At 41.8% G+C, this 24,515-nt stretch overlaps 1 protein-coding gene across 2 annotated transcripts in view; it reads left to right on the top strand.

The window, feature by feature from the left end:
- The window catches only part of LOC109635044 (dedicator of cytokinesis protein 3-like), a 43,214-nt gene that overhangs the window by 7,188 nt on the left and 11,511 nt on the right, over positions 1 to 24,515 (top strand). Inside the window, exons 2-38 of one of the 2 annotated variants that reach the window (XM_069525874.1) lie at positions 768 to 851; positions 1,517 to 1,557; positions 4,000 to 4,055; positions 5,774 to 5,870; positions 7,331 to 7,479; positions 8,629 to 8,713; positions 10,048 to 10,089; positions 10,984 to 11,138; positions 11,365 to 11,446; positions 11,528 to 11,588; positions 11,688 to 11,835; positions 12,820 to 12,908; positions 14,253 to 14,378; positions 15,789 to 15,913; positions 16,065 to 16,227; positions 16,365 to 16,471; positions 17,222 to 17,393; positions 17,491 to 17,588; positions 17,964 to 18,047; positions 18,158 to 18,258; positions 18,356 to 18,437; positions 18,849 to 19,019; positions 19,280 to 19,342; positions 19,628 to 19,820; positions 19,918 to 20,045; positions 20,249 to 20,395; positions 20,521 to 20,619; positions 20,703 to 20,797; positions 20,990 to 21,065; positions 21,215 to 21,315; positions 21,404 to 21,462; positions 21,946 to 22,094; positions 22,225 to 22,310; positions 22,418 to 22,444; positions 22,558 to 22,653; positions 22,737 to 22,797; positions 22,908 to 23,001. In XM_069525874.1, coding sequence (XP_069381975.1) covers positions 768 to 851; positions 1,517 to 1,557; positions 4,000 to 4,055; positions 5,774 to 5,870; positions 7,331 to 7,479; positions 8,629 to 8,713; positions 10,048 to 10,089; positions 10,984 to 11,138; positions 11,365 to 11,446; positions 11,528 to 11,588; positions 11,688 to 11,835; positions 12,820 to 12,908; positions 14,253 to 14,378; positions 15,789 to 15,913; positions 16,065 to 16,227; positions 16,365 to 16,471; positions 17,222 to 17,393; positions 17,491 to 17,588; positions 17,964 to 18,047; positions 18,158 to 18,258; positions 18,356 to 18,437; positions 18,849 to 19,019; positions 19,280 to 19,342; positions 19,628 to 19,820; positions 19,918 to 20,045; positions 20,249 to 20,395; positions 20,521 to 20,619; positions 20,703 to 20,797; positions 20,990 to 21,065; positions 21,215 to 21,315; positions 21,404 to 21,462; positions 21,946 to 22,094; positions 22,225 to 22,310; positions 22,418 to 22,444; positions 22,558 to 22,653; positions 22,737 to 22,797; positions 22,908 to 23,001 — 3,792 coding nt within the window. The remainder of the gene's footprint in view (positions 1 to 767; positions 852 to 1,516; positions 1,558 to 3,999; positions 4,056 to 5,773; positions 5,871 to 7,330; positions 7,480 to 8,628; positions 8,714 to 10,047; positions 10,090 to 10,983; positions 11,139 to 11,364; positions 11,447 to 11,527; positions 11,589 to 11,687; positions 11,836 to 12,819; positions 12,909 to 14,252; positions 14,379 to 15,788; positions 15,914 to 16,064; positions 16,228 to 16,364; positions 16,472 to 17,221; positions 17,394 to 17,490; positions 17,589 to 17,963; positions 18,048 to 18,157; positions 18,259 to 18,355; positions 18,438 to 18,848; positions 19,020 to 19,279; positions 19,343 to 19,627; positions 19,821 to 19,917; positions 20,046 to 20,248; positions 20,396 to 20,520; positions 20,620 to 20,702; positions 20,798 to 20,989; positions 21,066 to 21,214; positions 21,316 to 21,403; positions 21,463 to 21,945; positions 22,095 to 22,224; positions 22,311 to 22,417; positions 22,445 to 22,557; positions 22,654 to 22,736; positions 22,798 to 22,907; positions 23,002 to 24,515) is intronic. The other variant, XM_069525875.1, reaches the window with a different exon arrangement.

Below are 24,515 nucleotides of genomic sequence, written 5' to 3'. Positions count from 1 at the left end.
CACCAAACCCTCCTTGAAGGGCCTCCATTTGTGGGTTTTTTAGAATAGTCAGTGGAGCCCTGTCATTATTAGATACACTGTATATTACGCAGCAAACTGCAGGGCTGCATTGATTAGAAAGAAGGTTCCAGGGGTTGCACCATTTCATCGTACCTGAGTATGATGACAATAAAGACCTTGAATCTTGAACCTTGATATCCTGCTGCGAAGGTCTTTACTGTGGCGTCCATCCCCTCTCATGTTCCTAATCAGTGCGAGAGTCACATGTTTCTGTGTCCGGTCAAAGATGATGCTGCAAAAGCAGGTGGCAAAGAAGGTCTACGCTAATAACGGCCTGTGACAAAGCAGCGTTAAGCCACACTACTTAGCAGCCCGTGTGGGCTTTACTTTGGGAGACAGTTCAATTAACTTCACGCAAAAATCAGGCCGCTTAAGAATTAATTGCCTATTAAAATGACTTCCCACTTCAGGGTGGGAGCTTGTTTACAGTTCACTAAGCAGTGGTTCCCGCATGATACTGTGTTTAGATGTTTGCATTAAACAGCTTATTAAAGAAAGCTGCAAAAACAGCCCGGCTACAACCCCAAAACTCATCCTGTGTGGAGACACGACAGGGTGGAGGCTGCACCTTGTTTGATCACAGGCCACACGTTGCAAACATAGATCGTTGTGTATGATGTCAGGACTTATTACAACTGTAAGGTCAAGTATTTCTTCATCACAGCTGTCTCTTTATCTGTTTTCTTCTTTCCTCCTCGTCCGCACAGTGATCTGCAACTTCCGGTCATCAATATGTCAGGCCCTGGTCCTGGAGATTGGGGAAACTGTACAGATTCTGGAGAAGAGTGAAGGTATTGACAGTCTCATCTCGTACGGCCACGACACATGGTTTTTGTGATAGCTTGTAAACAATCACAGGTCTTTACTGCAGGTTATCAGGGAGATATCAAGTTGTTGAAGTGGACACTAGTGGGAAAATGTTTTTTCAGAACGTAAGACCCATTCTTCAGTGAAAACATGATGGTTATTTTTTAGGTTTATTCTGGCCTTGTTAGCATCAGTATTTAAATTAGACAACTTTTAAGTCAAATTGATATTGATATCGTGTTCCGGTTGCACAGGAACAATGTTTACGTTAGCCAGCTACATAACATAATACTACATAATATAGTGCAAATCAAAAATGGCAAACACACTTGAATCATTTAGTTTTGGCTGTTCAGTAGAAATCTCTGAGTCTCTGATAATATGGTACTGATTTAACAATACAGGCAAAATCATTGTAATCATTTTGTTAAAGCTGGATGAGTCGTACATAAGCGATAATTTACTCTCAGTGATGTAACAGGTGAACATATTTTGTTGTATATTGAGATAAAAACATGTAAGAGAATAAAAGGAAAAGTTTGATTAAAGCTGATTTGTAAACCAGAGCACCAAGTACCCCAGCAAAATGGTGTAATGTCCCATCACACATTAAACAGCTTTACTGATGTGTATTCTGATCTTCCTTTAGGTTGGTACAGAGGCTTTTCCTCCAAGAAGCCTTCTATCAAGGTAATTATAACAGATCACTGGTTTTACACTGTGTTGATTCCTATAGGCTGCAAAGAGGTTTCCGTATTCTGACTCTGTTCATTTATATTTGATGTAACGTGACTAAACCTCTTCTTATTAACAAACACTACATTTTTTTTCTGACTGCTAAAATAATATTTGTCCTTTGTTTAACATAAGCTCATTTGTCAACTGCAGTGAAAGCCGATCTGTAAATGTAAATCTGAATCTCTACATCAAGCTTTCATCAAACACCACAGCATTTTTATGAATGATAATATGATGTGAGAGACGTGCATCCCAGAAATAACTCTGTCTCCACAACAAAGAGCTTAATGACCGATTAACTTATTGAGCGGAGCTTTGAACAGACAAAAATAGAAATCTCCTGACCTGTATTTCCAGAGGTGCTTTTAAAAGGCACCATTTTAACCATGATATTCTGACTTCATAGTACAGAAGCACTAAATATAATGCCATCCCCCAAAAAGATTTACAACAGTGAAAAAAATACAGCGTATATGATAATAATAAAATCAAAATCAAATTTGAATTGTACATCACACCTTGGTATGAGGGCCCCATCATTTTCTTTTAAATTGCAATATGAAACTGTTCAGATAAACACAGCATCATGGACCCATATGCAGTATTACTAGTATCGTGGGTGGCTGTGGCTCAGGAGGTAGAGCGGGTGATCCACTAACCAAAAGATCAGTGGTTTAATCCCCTCCAGTCTGCATGCTGAAGAGTCTTTGGGAAAGATACTGAACCTTAAATTGCCCCTGATGGCTGTGTTGGCAGTGTGATAGAAAAAGGCTGCATTAAATGTGTGAATGGGTGAATGTGACCTGTAAAGTGCTTTGAGTGGTCATTTAGACTAGAAGAGAGCCGTATAAATTCAGTCCATTTATCATTTACTACTGTTTCCCCTCCTGTGCAGAATTTGAGATCCAAATTTTCTTTTCTTTTCTGCCAGCAGATGGTGCAGTTAGTCATTTGAAAACCACTCATTTTACCAAAACAAGGTTTTTATGGCAGTATAAATTAAATATTTTTTTTTAAGTGACTGCTGCAGGACATTTATACAGAAAATTAGGATGTAATGTTTTTGATTGAAGCATAGAGAAGTCTTGATTTTCTTAAATCTAGATAGATAGATAGATAGATAGACGAAGTCTCGCCACCAGAACTACTACAAATCTGTCACTGTAAAGAAATATGTGCTAATTTAAATATTGACAATACAAATATTTTAATTATGAGGTGATTAAAAGACACAAGTAACCGAGGCAGAGGATTGAAGTTAAATATAAATACAGATTTAAAGATAAATAACTGAAGATATACACAAAGTTGTGCATTAGACTAAGACAGCACTGTAAAATGATCGTATAGAGATATTAAAATATGAAATCAAATAAAGATAAACTTGGGCAGTAAATGTCTCAAGTCTCAGCAGAGAGTTTGTTCAAACAGTATCATTGTGATAAATCCTGTGCATCCTGCTCAGTCAGAGGAGAAACATACAGTAGGTGCAGAACTCTGAACAACAGCATCACTCCTGACAGAGATCAATAATCTGCACTGCAGTAAATGGTTATTAAATCTGACTGACAAATCTTTCCTCCCATATTGTTCAGTATGGAATGTATATGACAGGCGTCATTAATTCTAACCTGAAGCAGAGCAGTCTGCAAAGTCACGGTACAAAGTGAGAGAGCAAAGATGTCAGGTCCGTACAGCCACAGAACAAACAGTGCATGGTGTAACAAAAGTACCAGCTATATTATTAGAAGCATGAGAGCAGCAGGTAATTTCTGCTCTTCTGTATGTGGACTCTGCTTTAAATGTCAGGAGCTGAAGTGTTATGTGATGCTGCAGAAAGGTTTTTAAGAAAGCAGAAAGCTGTCCAGTCCTGGTAAATGTAGGTGTTAGTGGCTACACGCTGTCGTTCTGTACTCTCATCTGCTATTTACAGTTCTCGCTAACACCCCTCCATTTTGTTATGTTCTCTGCTGCCCACAGCCGTTCGCCCCCATACTCTCTCTGTGCTCTCTGTGAATTAGTTGTGTTCACCGTGGCCAGTTTCTTACATCTGGCAGATTAGAATTAGAAAGATGAACTGCAAGGGTGGCAGTTGGCATCGCTGGGTCTCCTGTGCCCTTCCCCAGCTAATCTGAGCCACAATAGGGCTCTTGCATGTTGCTGTGTGCCCCCCCCCCCCCCCCCCCTTCATATGGATGAGAATGTTACTAAACAGCAAAGCAGACATTGTGAAATTCCTTCAACACATGATGTGACACCGGTAGAACTGTACAATTTGTATGTAGTTAAACAATCCTGATAACACAAACATAACCATGCATTTCTGTTGCAGGAGAATTACAGACTCAATCCTGTCACACTTGCTAACGTCTTCGCTCCTTCTTCTGTCCACAGGGGATTTTCCCAGTCAGCTATGTCCACTTGAAGAAATCCACAGTGACCAACAGAGGGTGAAGTTGCACAATAAAGTGTTTCTGTTTATTTCAGCTTTTGCAGTATCAGAATTAAGAGCACACTGCTGATGCAGCTTTTATTATTTTAAATTCATCAAACTGAAAAAAAGTATTATATACAAACAGTGATGATGAAAAAAACTCATTTTTTTCTGTGATGTGATTGAATATTAGTCCACTGTGACCTATATCTAATGGTTAATTCAAATTTTGCATCAGTGTGAAGAGTTAACTCGATTTATTCCATATTTAATTCTACAATTGTTCCCATCTCTTATTATCTGTCCTCAAATTATCTCCAGCAAATTCATGATAGCCTCTACAATTATTAAACTTCTGATGTCAAATTTGACTCCCCATGAAAGAAGATTTTACTGCCAATACTCACACAGGCACTCACACACACATGTGAATATGAACACAGCGGTCACCTACACAAAAGCCGTCCATGGCTGCAGAGGCCAGAATAAAGACGGAGACAAAGACAGACAGCAGAGCTCTTTATCAGCCTAAACTCATTGATGTTAATTCTGCAGGCTGGGATCTGTGGTTCAGTGCAGACTGGGACTTTGCTGTTATATCACCACCCTCCAGTTGATTCACCACATAGCAGGAGCACTCTTGTTTGCACTCAAACAATTAAAAGTGCAGACTTGGAAATTGACATTATTATACTCCCTCGCACTGGGAGTTGCACTTTGGGAAATCTGCTTTGCTGTCTCATGGAGTTAATGAGGTGACACACCTACTGCATCTCTATAGTTGTCCCAAAGCTTCCCCGCCACAGACAATCACCCCGACTCAAAATGTAATAGAGATGTTCCCACTGTTGCAAAAACACTGCTACAGTTTCAGCGTTCACTCTTTGCAGCGTAGCACAGAGCTTAGTGAGCAAAGTGCAAAGTGTCACAAGAGATCTAACCTTTGGTTTAATGTTTCTCTGTGAATGTGGTCACACAGGAAGGAAGTGTGTGGTGGTTTGTACTGGAGAGCTCCACCCCCTGTTTCTAAGTGCAGCCAGAGAGAATATCATCACTCTCCATGATAGTGAATTCTTAAAGAGTTGTTCTGAAGCAGCAACCTGCATCCATGTTGTTTTGTATGCTTGTATGTTTGCTGCAAAATGTGTACGTACTTAATTACATTATTTTTATGTAGCAGAGGTTTTTTGTTTTATTAGAGTGGGACGATCACATACCTCTGCTAACAGTCCCCTTATGAAAAAACATTTAAATTCACTAGATCTGGATCTTTATTTGGATCTGCTCCACATTGCACACAATCGTAACATCAGTACCCTAAACATGCCTGATTTTTTTTCATTAATTATTCTCAGAGAAAATAGCTCTCTCTCCTGGATCTGCTCCCTTGATTCTGGATCTGCACCAAAATGTAATGGGTTCTTTTTTCTGACCCACACTAGTTCCATGGAGATTGGTTCAGCTGTATTTGCTTCATTAAAAACAAATGAACATTGTAGTTTAACAATCAGCAAGCTTAACTTTAACAACAGGTATTCATGTTGTTGCTATTATTATCACCTGACAGTATTTAAATACACCATATTTTACTTAAATTTCCAGGCACAATACAGTCAGTCTTTTTATGTAGATTCTACATTGTGTTTTCAAAACATGAACATTACTCCCCAACACTGAGATCTGAATGTGTGTGTCCTTGTGCGCTCAATTTCATGTGTCTTTTTTCCACTGCAGGTTGTGTGAGACGGTGGTGCCCCTCGAGGACCCTATCATCACAGAGACCACCTCCACACTGCAGGAATGGGGGGTCTTGTGGAAGCAGCTCTACGTGGTCAGTAGCACTTACATCAGGACAAGACACTAAGCTAGAATAAATGTGAGAGTGGATCCGACATTAGCAAGATTTCTAAAGAAAAAAAAGGCTTTTGCAAGAAGAAATTGCATCTATCATTGTTTCATTTGTATCCTCCTGAGGGGGTTTGATGGACTTAGCTTCTAGAGTGTGTTTTTCTTTTCTGCACTCAGGAGTGGTGAATAGCCTGGGATTTAGCCCAAACATGCATTGACACCTCCTTTAGATATTTCCCCACCGCACGTCATCCTGAATCTCACCCTACATTTTCACATACTATCTGCGTAGGGACAGAAATGGTGGCTGGGTACAGATAATGGCCTGCAGACCTGTCATATGCGATTTCATGCTGTGTCATTCAGCCATTGATTGATCCTGGCCTGCCTCTCACCATTTCTGCATCATCTTAAGATCCACCACCTTCAGTCAGCCTTTACTTGCTGGGCAAACGTGATTACTGGAAACCTAAGGCATCCTTAATCCCGCTAAGTGTCGAGGGGGCAGGCAGAAGTGGTTGGTGGGGTTTGGAGTTTGGAGCTGAGTGGATACGTTGCAGAGCTGGCAGCAAGTTTTTACATAACCTCTCACTGAGGACTGCTCATGCTCTGAGCAACCAAGGAGCCCGAGGCATTGGTGTGGTGATGTAACTTCCTCTGAAGCCTGACTAATGTGAAGGGCTGATTTAACAGTGCTTGTTTTGGTGCTCACCCCCTGTGTGATATGGGCCATGTTGCCGCAGTTGCATCCACAATAACAGGGTTTCGTACTGGCTGGATGTTGATGCATTTCACCTTATTGTTGCCAATTAGAATTCATGGTGCGACTTTAGCGAACAATGGCCTAAGCAGAACTGTGTATCTGTTATAATGTACACAATAAGCCCTGCGGAATAGTCGTCCAAAAGGGCTCATCAACCCTGACAAAAATCCTTGTTTTTCAGCCTCTGAGAACGTGTTCTGTTGTCCTCATTAAACTTACACGGGCACTGTGGCGGTGCTTAATCTTTCCATTTATGTAAACAAACCTGGCTGGTAATGTGGGCATGTCCTATCATTAGGTAGAACAGAGAATGCCTGAATTAAAAGTGTTGTCCTTAGTCTGTGAGAAATACTGATGAAATTCATTACCAGGAGGTCAAAGCACACTAACGAGGGGTATTTGGTTTTTTGTTTCGTTTACAAAACCCTTGCAAACAGTTTTCTTCTATGTGCTGCAGGAGTGGTTAGAGTTAGGTTAGTGATTTTTAAACTCACTGTCAAATAAATCACCAGATTCTGATGTGTATTTCTTACATACTTGACATACGTACTATTTTATCATTGTTCAGCTGTTATATTACAGATAGCATGAGGAGGATTTTCAGTAGTACTCTTTATATAAATGCCACAGTAGTAGGATATAACATATCCTGGCTAAGTCTCTTTTGGCTGCTTCAACAGAAACACAAGGTGGATCTGTTCCATAAGCTCCGTCATGTGATGAACGAGCTCATCGACCTGCGTCGGCAGCTGATCCAGGGTCATCTCGCCCAGGACCAGACTCGTGAGATCAAGCGGCACATCACTGTGCGGCTTGACTGGGGCAACGAGTGAGTAACGCTTAATACCGAGCACGCTGTATCAAGAGACTGGGCGGGAGTGAATGCACGCTCCACAGCAAACATTTGTCTTTAACTGTTGGCCACCAAAGAATACAATTTTTCCTTGGCACTGGAGAGATCTACAATGCCGGGTGAGTGGGTGCATAATAGCCTCCTCTATGATGTAATTTTATGGTCATTTAGCAGATGAGTGAATTTCAAGCAGCTTAAAGTCAACGCACATCCCCCTGGAGGAACTGTAAAGCTATATTCCTACTGTTGCCAGATTCAGACTCTGTCCAACTGAGCACAGACAGGCATCCATAACAGAGATAAAGATGTGGACTCCGGCTCGGCTGAGGAAAAACTTTATGTGGACGGACCATCTGTCACTTTAATATAAGATTCATTGCACAAATGCACATAAAAACACTTTGAACTACATCACAGGGTCGGTCAACGTTAGTGTGTCATAATTGAACAATATGTTTGAACGTTGAGAACACTCAGAAGTAGAGCCTCAGATCCTGTGTTCACCATGTCAGTGGTCTGTGGTGCACACTGACCTGAAAGCTGTAGTGATGTGATTTCATGGTCACCGCAGCCCTGAGAGAACTCTGTGACTTGAGGCTGAACAATTTTGTTTAAGTAAAAGGTTATATATACTGTACACTAGTACAGCATGAATCAGTGGTACATGTATGCCAAGTATATTTACTCCAGCACTGTACCACAGACTCTCTTAAGGGTTTGTCGAAATAAATTAATATTGAGCGGCACATCACTGTTCAAGCCCATGAATCCTCGTTCCACTGAAGAATCACACTGTTACCAGTGATACCAAACATGTCTTGCAAAGGAGCAACAAATAAGGGTCTTCTGTTCAAATATTTTATTCAGTGTCACAGACTTTGTAGAAAATGTATACAGAATAAAGTTTAATTTACAGTATGAATAGAAGTTGAACTGTTTCGGCAGGCTGGTGTGACCTTTTCACTCTTCTACCCTTCTGAGGTGAAGCTGAACAACTTTAAATCATGTTGCTATATGAAAAATATAAGTATAGGAAATATAAGGAAATAGGAAATATAGTAACTATTATTAACCATTCGCTAAAAAAATTTCTTTCTTCCTTCTTTCCTGAACCCTCTTTCACAGGCACCTTGGTTTAGACCTTGTTCCCAGAAAGGAGTTTGAAATGGTGGATCCAGATCAGATCAGCGTATCTGAACTACACAAACTGGTACGTTGGATAACATTTAAAAAAGTGCATGCTGTACAAATTCATCCCCTAAATTATTAAATAGATTAAATTAATAAAGGGAACGTGTGCACATGATTAAAAATGCAATTACATATATCCCCGGTGCATGCATACACTCATCAGTAGCCATGACTCAAATGATGCTGCCTTTATGAGCTTCTCTTACCCACTCTGTACCTCTGCTCCCATTGGACAGTGTGGTTTTACATGTAAGAAAGTGTTGCTGGATGTGTAGGGCTGTGTGACTGCACCGATTATTAAATCATCCATACAAGGTGACTCACAAGAGAGGGAGCACGATTCAGCTGCTGGAGCTGCCTCATGTGACCTGTTCTTTATGCTTATCTTACCACCATATTGAGTGTGTCCCTTTCCTTGTGTCCACGTGACTCTCACCAGCGTGATTGCTAGCTAGCACCGCATACATAATGCAAAGTGACAGGGCCAGGCGAAGCAGCAGGTAAATACATACTAATGAATTTTTTATTGTTTCTTTTTTTTGATAACTTAACGTAACATATTTCAGTCCCGGTTGCTCTAAACCGCCAAACTGACTCGAGATACATTCCTACATAGATACATGAGTAAAAAATAATGTCTCAAATGTATTTTGGCTGTAGCGACGTTGGACTTCTGAACCTGTCCAGGGAGACAGAGCTGACTTTCAGAGGCAGATCTAATTTTAGAAGCATGTGATTACAGCACAGATGTTATGAAATATAATGTAATTCTGCTGGAGACGGTTATCTAGCAGGGGGATCCATTCAGGTTAGTAGCTGAAGCTCCATATGCTGATCAAAACATTTTCCACATGCCCTGCAGCCTCCTATTATCCCGTTGCCATGTTTCTCAGCTTCGCACACACAGTGTTTGTGCACTAAATGCTCTGTCCAGAAACAACAGCGTAGCTCTTCGTTGCCAAAAAGCCTCCTGACTCTGTCGATGAAAGTGAGCTAGTTTTTTGGCAGGGCACGAGGTCTTGGCACCTCTTCAGGTAGGGGAGTAGAGGAGTTCTTTTAGGCTGCTGAGCAGAGAGGTATGTGTGGGCGACAGCGGCTTTGTCCTCTCCTCTCCCACATGCTCACATTTTGCCTCATGTGGGCTTCTTTTAGCGCCGCAGGAACAGTAGTGCCGCCACTCTGCAACGTACGTAGGTGAAATTTTCGTCCAATTTGAATCTTTGGCTGAGGCCTTACTCTGGTAGCGTGTGTCTGAAGCTGCTCTGAGGTAAATAGGTTCAGCTCTGTGTCGGAAGAGTAGAGGACGGGCCGACTGATCTGATATCTTTTCTTTTGAACTTCACTCTTTTTTAGCACGTATCCAGCAGACACTGTGGTCAGCAAAGCACAAATCAGGTACAGTCTTTTCAAAGTCTTTTCATCTCTCACTTTATATTTCTTTCCCAAACATACCATCCCCTTCAGACTCTTATTTACTGGTTGGCTCTAATCCTGGTGATCTATAAGAGCATGTATAGGGTTAGAATTTAAACTGTTACTGCCAAGCTCCATAAGAAGCTCACAGCAACATTGCCAGGATGTGAAGGTTGATTCCCACTGGGACCACATATGCCCCAAAGTATGCATGAATGGTGCCTTAAGTCACTTTGAATAGAAGTGTCCACTGAATTTCATTTGTTAAACACCGATTTAAAGGCCTGTTGCTTTTTGACTCCATTAAGAAGTGCAATATATTTAACTTTCTGCCATAGTTATCATTATCTAGTTTCTAATAGATTTCTCCTAGAGGCTGATATACTGAGAGAAGGCTGTAAAGCAGTAGCGGGCAAAAAGCAGCTCATGAGCCAAATCCTGTCCAATGTTTGGCCCCTCAATGGAAGTTAAAGATTTCATCAAATGTAATTGTGATCAAAAGTTAAAAGAATGTATTCAGAAGTTTTTATTCAAGTGTATCAGTTAAACTGTATATTGAGGTATTAACCTTTTTTCCTATATAAATAAATAACATGATGGCACAATAATAATGAATGACATACTAATGGGAAAAAGCTATATCTGTCGTTAAATCATAAAAAAACAGTTTGATTGATAAATAATAAAGCAGCATTAAAAATAAAGCAAGTACTTGGTTGGACAGGATGGAATAAACTATAGAACATATATGAGTGAATCATCCAACCCATCATTGATCTGTTAATCAACTTTATCTATAAACAGAATAGCTGGTACTTGGACTCCCTCTCAGTTTGGACCCGTCTTCTTAGCGGCCACTGTCTTCTGTGTTCCCAGGGTGACAGCACGAGACAGCGCCATGGTGACGGTTGCCGTGTCCCTGTGTCGCACCACCTCTTCATCAATCTGAAGAGCTTCACTTACAACAGCATCAGTGAGGACGCAGACGTCTTCTTCTCTCTGTACGACACTCGCGAGGCCAAACAGATCAGGTATGTGGAGGAATGTCAGTGAAAGCATAACGGCCTTGAATGGTCCCTGTAATTCAATGACACACACACACACACACACACACACACACACACACACACACACACACACACACACACACACACACACACACACACACACACACACATACACACACATATACCTTCTCACTACCTGTTGATTCTGTAGCTGACAGACTGTAAAACTGAGAGCTGGTTTCCTTTGCAGTGAGAAGTTTATGGTGAAACTGAACAAAAATGGAGGACCAAAGAATCCAGAGAAGGTTGATCGTCTGTGTGCTCTCTTCACGGTAACATTCTTCCCCTTCTACCCGTGAATGCAAATATTCAGTATTTCATCTGCTGACATTTTGCATCTCGTTTCTCTTCAGGACCTGAGTAGTAAAGATTTGAAGAGGGACCTGTACATCGTTGCACACGTCATAAGAACTGGTAAATAAGCTAGTTTGGTTTCATATTCTTCATTTTTAATGACAGAGATATTTTTTGGAATAATCAACGTTTCCTCTTTGCTTCTTCTTTTGTGTCCAGGTCGTATGCTGCTGAACGACTCAAAGAAAGGCCCCCCTCATGTGCAGTACAGGCGACCTTATGGCTGCGCTGTTCTCGCCATGAGTGATGTTTTCCACACCATCACAGACCTCAAAGAGGAGAAGGACTTTGTGCTCAAAGTTTATACGTAAGTATTAGTGAAGCTCTTCTTCCTCCTCCTTGCAAACATAGTTGCATGACTTCTGGACTTAAGGAAGTAAAAGTAAAAGTAATACATCTATGTATTGAGGCATGGAGGTATAAATGTTGTGCAAATGTTGTGCATGATAACCGAGTGCTTCAGTGCTGATGTCGGGTGTGTTTCGACCAGAATGATAATGAAGTGTCTTCTACAAAATCAATAGTTGCTCGCCCCAGGCCTGAGATAGGACACTTGGCGTGTTGTGAATCTGGCTGCTTCTGTTAGGCTTCACCACAGAGAGCCACTCTTGTCCACCGGCCGACCCAGGGAAGGAAGGAGACGCAGAAGGAGAGAGGAAGAGACTGAGAGCGATGACACATGGATAATTGAACAAAGTTAGAGGACAAAGGAAAAAAACACCAAGCTCAGCGTTTTCTCTTGCCAGTCAACAGCTAGAATGTCTCCCGGTGTCCTCCTCAGTGTCCGCTTTGGGTCGGAGGTCATTCGTACACTTCCATCCTGTTATATGATGTTTTCTTCATGAAGTATTATATACTACACATCTCGGTGTGAAATCTAGATTCCTGCAATAGAAAGCTGTCGTTTTTATTGGATTTCTCTGCTGAGGCACAGAGCTCTTCCCTTTGAAGAGCAAGCAGTGATTCAGTAGTGAGCTGCCTCCAAACTGTCGGCTCCTATAAGGCTCCAGTCTGTGCATTTCCCCATGCCTTTCCCAGGGGCCTACGGGCCCACAGTAATGAAAAAGGCTGGTCGAGAGCTGGCTGTCAGGTTTGCTTAGTGTGTTGTGCATTTGGGCTAATGTGTTGCTTGATAGCACCTCCCCCTGCTGCTACTTTTCTCCAGGAGGAAATCGGCTCTGGGACACATGCTGTTCATATAGTCCCCATGCACACAATCCCAATCCCTCCATCTGGACCCACTAATGGGTGCGTCGCTACAGCGCTACACCCTCCTGTCTTTTCTCTCCAGGTGTAACAATGAGAACGAGTGGTACCAGATACACGAGAACATCATACGCAAGTCCAACACCAAGTACTCAGCTCCCAGCACCAACTATGGTAAATCTGTCCTTTCTGTAGATCTTTAGGTGCCCTGGTGTTATATTTTCTCTTTTTTATGTACTCAAAGTTAGGTGTGCAGTTATTATACAATTGGCATTCGTTGAAATTTCCCCAGATTTTGAGAAACCCAACTCCAAGATTTAGAGCTGAATCAAAATGTCACTTCTGATGCGCAAGACTGTGAAAAATTACATTTGAAATAAATTCTTTAGAAGCATTTCTTTGCTTTGTCCCAGTAACTCTGCATAATTTACAGAATCGCCAGTTTCAGCACTATTCATTTATTTTTTATATTTACTGTTTCCAAGAACTGGGCTCAGTGAGCTGCAGTAAAACCACTTACCAGAGACAAAATGTTTTTGTAAAACGTGTGAACCATGACTTCATAAACATCCCTTGCTATGTAGCAGTACTTTTCACTGTGACTTGGGTTGGGCTAAATATTACATTACATGATTTTGATGTACTGTTTTTGCTGAGGTTTCCGTTTGTCTAAATGTTTTATTGTAGGAAAGTAATCAATTTTGGATTCAACAGATTAGAACCTCTCTCATTCTGCACTGACATGAGGCAGCCCCCACATTTTAAATTTGTGTTTATTGGGGAAATCTGTTGAACAGGAAACTTAAGTTGTAAATGATTTTCTCGTTGATCTTCTGAATCGACTACTGATATTTACCTTCAAAGTGAATATTTCACTGGATCATCCAAAAAACAGAAACTCCCTTCTAATTATTGTCTTTTCATTAAATGGTTCTGCAGTTGAATTTAATAAATTTAAAGCACTTAATATCACAGATGATTGTTTTAATATTGCCCACCCCTGTTAAATGCAATTATGATAGTGTGAAGAAAGAAACAGTAAATATTAGAAATCAAGTCAGTGCAGGTCACTTTGTATCTTTAGTGTGACACGATCTCTCTGAGCAGGAGTTTACAAGCTGGACTCAATGTTTAACTCAACTCTTCAAATTCACTGGTACTTCTCGTCTTATATGAGCAAGTCACTGTTTAAATTATGACTCATGCCTCACAAAAATCTGTCACAAGATTTGTGCAGTAGCCATATTTTTCTTTGTTTCTTTGTGTAATTCCACAACACTATTTCTCCTCCCTCTCTCCATCCTCTCTCTTGTCTTGTCTTCTCCTCCCCCACATTCTGACTAATGTCCCTTAAATACTCCTCTGTCCCTCCCTTCTCCTCCCTCCCTCCATTTTTGTCCCTTCACTGTCTTTCCTCCAATTCCACTTTCCTCCCACAACCCCACACCTCCTCATCTGGCCTCTCCCCCATTTACACACACACACACATATACGCCCACCACCACCACCTGCCCCTAGGCCTCATCATTTCCCTGCAGCTTCTGCGGGGCGAGCTGGAGCAGATCAGACGAGAGAACCAGGCTGTGTTCAGCAGGGCCCTGGCACTCACACGCAAACTAGGTTTCCCAGATGTCATCCTGCCAGGTAAGGAGGCAAAGAGCAGAGGGTGGTAATGGGGATGGAGAGGTTCAGGGAGGAGGTGGAGATGAAAGGCCACTTGCTCTGGATGAATTAAAAGCGAATGAATGGATCAGGGTACTCTGGGTACTCAGGGTAGTAATGAACATGGAATGAAAAAGGAGGATGTGGGAAAAGTGAGATCTAGGAGGTAAAAGACTGAAACAGCAGGAAATAGCATTGGAGAGATGCAGGAAAGCAGAGTGGGCTGTGGTGATGGGGACGTGAGCACACGATGTACAGTCCAAATGTCAGATAGTTGATGTATAACTCAAAGATGTTCTATATTTTTTTGTGTTTTGCAAAAACAACCAAAGATTAGGTCTAGATTATCTTCTGTGAGGAGAAATGAGTTTTTATCCCTACCTCAGGAATCATCTCACAGCCCCTGAGATTTGTCCGGTAACGTTTTGAGGGGTTCGACTCCGAAGATGGACACCAAACTGCTTAACTGTACAGACCTTTGTTAGAATAGACACACACACACACACAGCAGATATATAAAATATAACCCTTGCATCAGGATTAAAAATCAAAGATGTACCAGCAGAATGAACCATTTTAGTACAAATATATTTTGCTGCTAATACTTCGAATGCATGACTATTAAGCTTATATAAAGTTCTTCAGGATCCAAATACTTCTTCCACCACTGGTATTTTGGAAACTTTATGTGAGATCTGCATTTAGGTTGTAGGTGCTGAGCAAATTATAAAACAAAGAGGTCTACAAAAAGAAAAGGAGAGTATGTTTATTGTGGTATATTTCATCAGCTTATATAATTTATTGTATCTACTGAGAATGTATGATCCTCTACTCTCCTCTCCTTTCCACTCCTCTTCTCTCCTCCAGCTCTTTCGCCTGAAATACCTCCCAGTATCACTCCTTGTGACTCATCTGTCCCCAAGGAAATGACTTGGATATAAATAACCATAATCTGATTTTATAAATAACTGCAATATCTTCCTCCACCGTTGCCACTGATATTTATTCCATTAAACACTGACCTCACAAATAAAGGTGCTGCTGCAGTCGTGAGCTACAGTGTGTTACAGCTCAGCAGGGTCATTTCTCATTGACGGGAACAACAATGTGTTCCTGCACATCTGAGTCCGCACAGCAGATTAATTTATGTTGACCACTTGCAGTCCATCTGTAGAGCAGAGGCTGACATGTACTTATTAACATCGCCTGGGAGGAGACATGATTGTAATCATCGTCCTATGAATGTCTGAGGTGTCCTGCTGGTGCCATTAAAATTAGGAGGGGGGGGGGGTTTAACATTGCACTTCTATAAAATTCTTCGTTGCAGCAGAACTGGAGGTTTGACTCTATTGTGACAAGATTTGAACGTGTTAATTGTGTTAATTGTCATAGGAGACACACGCAATGACCTCTATCTGACCCTTGAGCGTGGCGAGTTTGAAAGAGGCGGCAAGAGCGTCCAGAAGAACATCGAAGTCACGCTCTACGTGCTCTATGCTGACGGGGACACGCTCAAAGTATGACGCATGTGTTCACTGGTTATTCTGTCCCATATCATCAATGCATGACTCACGATGAGTGTACTATTCCTCCTATCCATCCACGCGTTAATTTGATTAACCGCTGATGTCACTAAAATGATCCCCCTGCGTTTCTTTCTCTTTTTAGGACTGCATCAGTTTGGGCAGCGGGGAGCCCAGCAACAGCGAATATCGCTCCTTTGTCCTTTACCACAACAACAGCCCTCGCTGGAGCGAGATGGTCAAGCTGCCCATTCCCATAGATCGTTTCAGAGGGTCCCACCTACGCTTCGAGTTCCGACACTGCTCCAGTGAGTCAGTAATGTGGCCCAGTGGCAGTCATCCCTCAGCACAAGAGTTTATTAGGACAGACTGGATCACGCTCCGAGCCGTGCAAGTGTGGCGTGTGCAGTGATGATGCATGATATTATGATGTGCTTTCTTTCAGCTAAAGACAAAGGGGAGAAAAAACTGTTTGGTTTTGCTTTCACGCCTCTGATGAGAGAAGATGGGACCACGCTGTCAGATGAGAGCCATGAGCTGTATGTGTACAAGGTATGAGCAGGTTTCACACGTACACACTCGCACTGGAAGCGTGAGACAAAGACAGGCTTTGGTTTGCCTTTATCTTTGACCTGTGTGTTTTTAAGGTTTTCAATAAAAAAGGATGATGGCCTCGCTGCAGTGGTGGAGGTGGTGGGGTGTTTCAGTGTTGATAGAGCGACCCAGCGTGGGAGACAGCTTCATAACATGTTTTCAGAGTCTTCTCAGATTTTGACAACGTGATGACATTTTTTTTCTTGCTCTCCATCATCAAAAACTGTAGCGGCCGTGTGATCACGGAGCAGCCCTCGATGATTTAAAAACACTGTGATTTGGTTTAATGGTGAAGGTGTTTTTACCATTAAATTTAATTGAGCACAGCTTCAAGGTTGTCACATAACTAAGTTAAATTCATAAAATTTTTTGCAGTGTTTAAGGAGTTCATAACCATTCATAGAAACGCAGTCACCTTCAGAAACCTCCAAGCCCCAACTATTAGAAAATGTGCACATCTGGTTTTGTTATTGGTCGGAAACAGCCCAACAAGATTTTCCTACAATAACTTAACTGCTGCAAGAGGGAGGAGCCAATGAAATGTGTCTGCTCTCAGGCCAGAAATTAAAAACCACCATCACTAACACCCTGCTGTCGTTAAATCATCGCCCAACACTTCGTTCAGTGAAGTGTGTGATGATATTTTCTTCTCCTAACAGTCTCCAAGCCTTAATGAACGATCTCTAATGCTCCTGTGTGCGCCCCTAGTGTGATGAAAATGCCACCTTCAGTAACCAGGGTCTGTATCTGAGCCTGCCCTGCTGTAAGGAGGACTTCAACAGTTGCCCCAACCTGCCGGCCAACCTGCCCTTCCAGAGAAGCCCCAAAGAGGCCCTCTGGGTGTCCACGATACTCTGCTCCACCAAACTCACACAAAACGGTGATCTCATCTCATCTCATCTCATCTTCCATCGAATCATACATTTCCACTTAACTCTTTTCATTTTGATTCAACAATGTTTGATTTCTGTTTTCAGTCGACCTTTTGGCACTTCTGAACTGGAAGGCTCATCCGGACAGGGTGTTGGACATCCTCGGTCGACTGCGTCAGATCAGCGGCGAGGAGATTGTCAAGGTCGCTGTCTTCAGATCATTTAGTTGATGATGTGCAGGATGTAAAGAATATTTATTGTCTGTAGCCGGGTGATGTAGTGGGCTCCCTTGACCACACACTATGTAAAATATTTAGATTCCCTAGTTAAAAATGTAAAAAATATAAAGCTTCAGGTGTGACTTTATGGATTATAGATGGTATAATAGTAATAATGATACTATTATCTATGTATTGATCATATTTACAAGTTTAAATTTTATAAGAATGCATGGTTAGGTGATCTTATTGGTGTGTGTGTTTCGGATGAAGGGGGCTACCCTTTGTTTCTATTTTAGTGTGCAGCGAGGTCTTTAATGTGATGGTTGTTCTAAGTGTTGTCTCTTTTTTCCCTCACAGTTCTTGCGAGATGTCCTGGACACACTCTTCTGTCTTTTAGATGACAACACAGATAAATACGGGCCGCTGGTTTTCCAGTCACTGGTAAGAAATTTAATAAAACGCACAACTGTAGCAAAATTGAATTTTGGAATTTGACATGAAGCAGAGGAAATAGACATAACATCTTTATATACGTGTGTGTGTGTGTTCAGGTGTTCATCATCAACTTACTCAGGGATAGCCGTTTCTACCACTTCAGACCTGTCATGGACTCCTACATCCAAAACCATTTTGCTGGAGCTTTGGCATACAAGTACAACAACATTTACTAAATTCATCTCGGTAAACAAGACAATTCAAATACAAACCCGCACTGTTACATGTGATATTGACCGCCATCGTTTCTGCAGAGAGCTGATTCGATGTCTGAAGTGGTACATGGACCGCTCGGCCGAGGTCGTCCGACAGGACCACATCCAGGAAGCCATGAGGGTAAAGTATCACACAGACGTCTGTCTGGTTTAGTTTCAGAATGGCAGAATAAAACAAGGGTCTTGGCTCCTTCCACTGGGGTTAATTAGTACGACATGCAGACATAGTCAATAACGATAAAGATAAGGGCTGATGAGGAGTAATGTGATGCCACATGAGGCCTCAGGAGTGAATTCCCTGCAGAGAGAAAAGCTAATGAAAGAAAATCATAATCATTTACATGTTTTTGAAATTTCTTTTGTGATGAGATGATCCAATGTCTGTTTAGATACCTGACAATTGGAAATGTTTCATTTATGTATTGATTTCCAATCACAATCCAATTTAGCACTCAGTTGTTATTCTTTGTTAGGGAGCTGATAATTTCCTAGCATATGACGTGAACCTTGGCTGACTGCATGTCTCTGTCAGGCTCTGGAGTACCTGTTCAAGTTCATCGTCCAGTCTCGTATCCTGTACTCGAGGGCGACCTGCGGGATGGAGGAGGAGCAGTTCAGAGCGAGCATCCAAGAGCTCTTCCAGTCGATTCGCTTCGTCCTGAGTCTTGACAGCCGCAGCTCAGAGAACCTGGTGTTCACGCAGGTCAGATAGTTTACACTGCCTCCCCCTCTGGCAATGAATGCCACCTGTCTTTATTTATTTTCTTTTATAAATGTTTTTATGTTTTTTCATTTATTCATCTTCACAGTTTGAGTTGAAGTTTCATTGATTGATTTTTTTATTAACTTGTTTCTCATTTCATTCTTGTGACTTGTTCCACCTTTTCGTTCTGTGCATTTGGTGATTGATGCTTTAATCCGTCGGCCCCCCCGTTGCCCCATCCTTGGCTTGCTCTTGGACAGTTTAGGGGTGTGACCAGCTGCATGCCTGTCTGTGGTCACGCTAAAGGGCTCTCGTCCATCTCAGTAAGTCACAGCGCCACCATGTGTTTGCTCGACAATGCAACAGAGGCTGTTGTGAGTGGCAGCCTGTTATAACAGGATGATGTATTTTAGCAGATAAGCAGTGAGTGGTTGAGATTTTGTGCTGTGACTGAATGTGAAGAAAATTTTCCGACAGTAAGATCTCGATCTCGTTCCTTCAACCAGTTTAACTCGAGGATATTCTGTCATGTCAGTGTGTTTATCATCTTTTGGGATGTTTTTATATATTTAAGTATAACATACGCTGCATTCTGTTTTCGTCCTCAGGCAGCTCTGTTGAACAGTTTCCCTGATATCTTTGATGAGCTGCTGCAGATGTTCACTGTTCAGGAGGTGGCTGAATATGTCAGGGGCACCCTGGGGAGCATGCCCAGCACAGTGGACATTGGCCAGTCTATGGATGTAGTCAAACTGCAGTCCATAGCTCGTACAGTCGAGAGCCGCCTCTTCTTCTTCCCCGGTGAGACAAAGTGTTTATTATTCTCTGAAGTTATTACAGCATGTGCATGTGCATATGTGTATGTATATGGTTTTTCATGCTTTTTCTTTTTATTCAGAGTCTCGTAGTATTTTGCTGCCGGTGGTTCTGCATCATATCCACCTGCATCTGCGCCAGCAGAGGGAGCTGCTCATCTGTTCTGGTATCCTCGGCAGCATCTTTTCTATAATCAAGACCAGCTCTATGGTACAGTACATTGTGTTTTAGATACACTCCACACATCTGAATGAAAAGCTCATTTGATGATAACAAAGTAAATAAATAAAATAAAATAATCACAGTTATACATCTGTAGCTTGAACAGACTCTTCAGATCTTCCCATTAAGCAGCATGTGTACATCTCTGTTGTTGACTCAATGTTTCTCTGCTTCCTTCTGCTTGTACTCAGGACTCTTCGGTTCAGGAGGAAGTGGAGATGATGGTGGAGAGCCTCCTGGACGTGCTGCTGCAGACTCTGCTGTCCATCATGAGCAAGTCTCACTCTGTGGAGACGTCCAGAGGACAACGCTGTCCGCAGTGCACCGCCGAGATAACTGTAAGCTTCCGCTCCCTGTTCCTCGTCAATGTGCAGTCAAAACAAGTGGGATTTAGTGATTTTTTAGAATTTGATTATCCTTTTCTAATCATATACGTCCATGTCTGTCATTGTCTCTTGTGCAGGGGGAGTATGTTTCCTGTCTTCTCTCTCTGCTCCGACAAATGACAGAGATCCACTTTCACCATCTACTGAACAACTTCCACAGCAAGGAGGAGCTGAAGGTGGGAAATCTTTGAGCAGTTTTCTGTGGCCTGTTTACTTCATGTATCTAGACTGCATAAACATTGTTAATATACTCATGCAGGAGTTCCTGTTGAAGATCTTCTGTGTGTTTCGCAATCTGATGAAACTGACTATCTTCCCCCGAGACTGGAGCGTCATGAGGCTTCTAACTAGTCAGTGAGTCTGCTTTTCCTTTTCTGTCACACTGTCATTGTCCCTGAGATGGTAAGGATGCACTGCCAACTATAAGATCAGACTCTCTTCAGATAATCCTGCTCTGAAGGTGACGCTCGTGTTGCAAATCATTTCATCTATTTTTGGCCGCTGCCTCGTTTGGTAAGCTGACAGTGTAATGTTTGCCTTCTGCAGCATCATCGTAGTGACAACACAGTTCCTGTCTCCGGCACTCCACAAGAACTTCTCAGAGGCCGATTTTGATTTCAAGGTGTGTGTTCTAACAGCGGGGGGCTGGCATTTTGGGGAACTCACTACAGCATAAAACCAAAAAATATAAATATTTCCAACTTGAAACTCATGTTTTTTGTTAAATTTAACAATGACAGCTAATTTTTGCTTTTGTCTGTGGTGTGTCAGGTGTGGAACTCCTTCTTCAGTCTCACTGTGCTGTACATCAACCAGCCCAGTCTGCAGCTGGAGGCACTCGGCCCCGCTAAGAGAAAGAAAGTCCTCGACAAGTGAGAGACTACCAAACATTCTTCACGAGTCTGGTTCTGTTATTGACTTAACTCTTTAACACTTGATTATCCACTGTCGTCTTTGTAGGCATGGAGACATGAGAGTGATGATGGCGTATGAGCTCTTCAGCATGTGGCAAAAATTAGGTGTGTCATCTTTCTTCAAGTACACACCACAACGTACCACACGTACATATTGCTACCTGCATTTAGATCTTAAAGGTTCAGTGTGTAGAATTTAGTGACAACTAGTGGTGAAGTTGCATGTTGCAGCTGAACACCCCTCACCTCACCCTCCCCTTCCAAACATGAGAGAGAACCAGTGGCAGCCTTCAGTTGACAAAAAACTCCAAAGATGTTTAGTTTGGGTTACTGTAAAAAAAACATGGCGGCCTCCGTAGAGAGGATTAACTCCTTTTGTAAATATAAAGTATTTAAATATAAAGGGTGAAGAAAACAACAATTTGTACAATTTAGATGAAACACACTCATGAAAACATCACTAGGATTATTTTATATTCAAATTCTGCCAATTGATCCCTTTTCACCTAAATCTTACATTATGAACCTTTCATGAAATCCATCAGTTGCTCACATGAACATGAATCTCTCTCTCTCTCTCTCCATCAGGTGACAATAAGCCCCACTTCATCCCGGGAATGATGGGCCCCTTCCTGGGAGTCACCCTCGTCCCTCAAACTGAGGTTCGAAATATCATGATCCCAATTTTCCACGACATGATGGACTGGGAGCAGAGGAAAAATGGCAACTTCAAACAGGTCATTACGACGTTACCGTGTCAATGAATACAGACTGTGCATCAGGGCTGTTGTGATAAAAATGGACAGCTTTTTGCCACGCGCTGTAATGTGCCTGATCTTTCGTCTGGATGTGTTAATGTGTGTGTAGGTGGAAGCGGAGCTGATGGATAAGCTGGACAGCATGGTGTCAGATGGGAAAGGCGATGATAACCACAGAGAGCTCTTCAGCCTTTTGTGAGCATCAAACCTGTTTATTTGGCCTGTGGAGTGATATTCAGAGCAAAGCTGCTCTCATACTATCCTAACACGCTTCTCTTTGTTGTCTGGCTTTCACACTCCAGGACCCAACTGTTCGGTCCTTATCCAAGGTGAGGTGTGACGCCTTCACAGCCAAGTTCCAAGAGACGTTCTGATCCACGTCTATTTACTTCCTTTGCTGCTCTATCTTTAGTAAGAATGCCTGACTGATTTTTCTGTGCAGCCTGCTGGAGAAGATAGAGCAGGAGACCTGGAGAGAGACAGGGATCTCATTCGTCACATCAGTCACTAGACTTGTCGAGCGATTACTGGATTACAGGTACACTGAGATTTTATTACGCATGATAAAAGCATTAGTTTATGTCGTGAAATGAGAAAGAAACTCTGAATCTCTATGTGTAGGGACTGCATGAAAGGAGATGAGATGGAGAACAAGAAAATTGGTGGCTCCGTCAACCTTATGGTAAGACATTAATTAGAGTGTCTGGATTTGAAAGACTCATTTCCAACGGTAATATTCTACACATGGACTGAGAGTTTGACGATTGCTTTTTATTTTTCAATCACCACCAGAACTTCTACAAATCGGAGGTGAACAAGGAGGACATGTACATCCGCTACATCCACAAGCTGTGTGACCTGCATCTTCAAGCAGAGGACTTCACAGGTAACAGAGACACAACTTTGTTGGATCAATTCATGTTTTTAACAAAGTGTCACAAATCCAGTTTTGGTCTGGTACTGATTTAACTTGTTTTAGACGATTAGATGTCTTTTATGTTCATAATTCGTGATTTTGCTTCATGAGGAAATCAGTTTTATTGAACTTTGACATCTAAGCTCATCAGGCTCTCCGGTAAGTTTGAGAGATGTGTGGGACTGACTGGTTTCATGACTCTACAGAGGGATGCTGTGTGTGTGTGTGTGTGTGTGTGTGTGTGTGTGTGTGTGTGTGTGTGTGTGTGTGTGTGTGTGTGTGTGTGTGTGTGTGTGTGTGTGTGTGAGTGTGTGTGTGTGTGTGAGTGTGTGTGTGTGTGTGTGAGCGTGAGCACAGTGAAGGTTAATGACAATCATCCAGTTAATGTCTGCCCATGTTGCTGCCCCAACCCTCAAGCTTTTTGCCTCGCACAAAAGAATTTCTCCATGTGAAATCCATTCTTCGGGATTGTGTGTTTGCGTGTGTGTGTAACTTCTCTGTCAATTAATTTAGTTGCTCCTGTCAGGGCAGGATAAATCTTTATCATTAACTTTTATGGCTAGTATTAGCAAATGGAGATCAGTAACCTCACATACTTCTGATCGCTCCATCTGCCTTTAACCTGAGGTATAAATAACAAGAGTGACTTTAACCATGTGCGTGTGCAGAGCCTTTAAATGTGATAGCAGCAGGGGCAAACAGTTTTCTGTAAATAATCCTCAATAAGCTTCAGCAGACCAAAGACAGAGTCTGTTTCACCACTGGTGAAACTATAACCATAGTTGACTGGATTTCTTGTTCAGCTTCTAATAAGAAAGATAATGGATAAAAAAAAATCGTATCTTGAAAGCAGAGGGGTGGAAGCTAATTATGGCACAGTTTAAAGACCTTAGACTGTATTTAAAGATAGATGATGCATCTCCACTTCCTCTCTCTACCCAGAGATTCAGCTGTAATACCCTGTTTATACGATCGGGGATGGAGCGAGATCCTGAACAAACATCAATGTGATTATTACCTAAAATGACAGAAACGACTTTAAATAAAGGTGAAAATTTATTTTTTACGTGTATTTTGACTTTTAAATTTGGTCTACGTCCCATCCACATACATGGAAGAGGCAGGATCTATGACCCTCTACCAGGTGATGATCCAGATCTTCGCTGGGTCAGCAGTCCTATCGTCCATCTTTATATACAGTCAGTGGTAGAGACACCTTTTAAAGGCGAATGTCAGGCAGGTACAGATAAATGAGAATCAGAATATTGCTTCATCGTCTCCACAGGCACCAGATGTTTTTTATGTGTCTTGTAATTCTGAGATTTCAATCCCATTTGTTCATTATACATTAGAAAAATGTTAAATTAGTTATTTGGAATGAGGTTACAGCAAATTTTACTTAATGTGACTTTCAATCATGTAAACAAGAAATCAGAGGAAGTTGACAATTTGTGCAATCATGTTAATAGCTCTAAGTGTTTTAG

This window comes from Paralichthys olivaceus, chromosome 6, assembly GCF_024713975.1.
Source record: "Paralichthys olivaceus isolate ysfri-2021 chromosome 6, ASM2471397v2, whole genome shotgun sequence".
Taxonomy (NCBI): domain Eukaryota; kingdom Metazoa; phylum Chordata; class Actinopteri; order Pleuronectiformes; family Paralichthyidae; genus Paralichthys; species Paralichthys olivaceus.
Note: the sequence above shows the minus strand (reverse complement) of the source record. Positions and strands in the feature narration are given on the sequence as shown.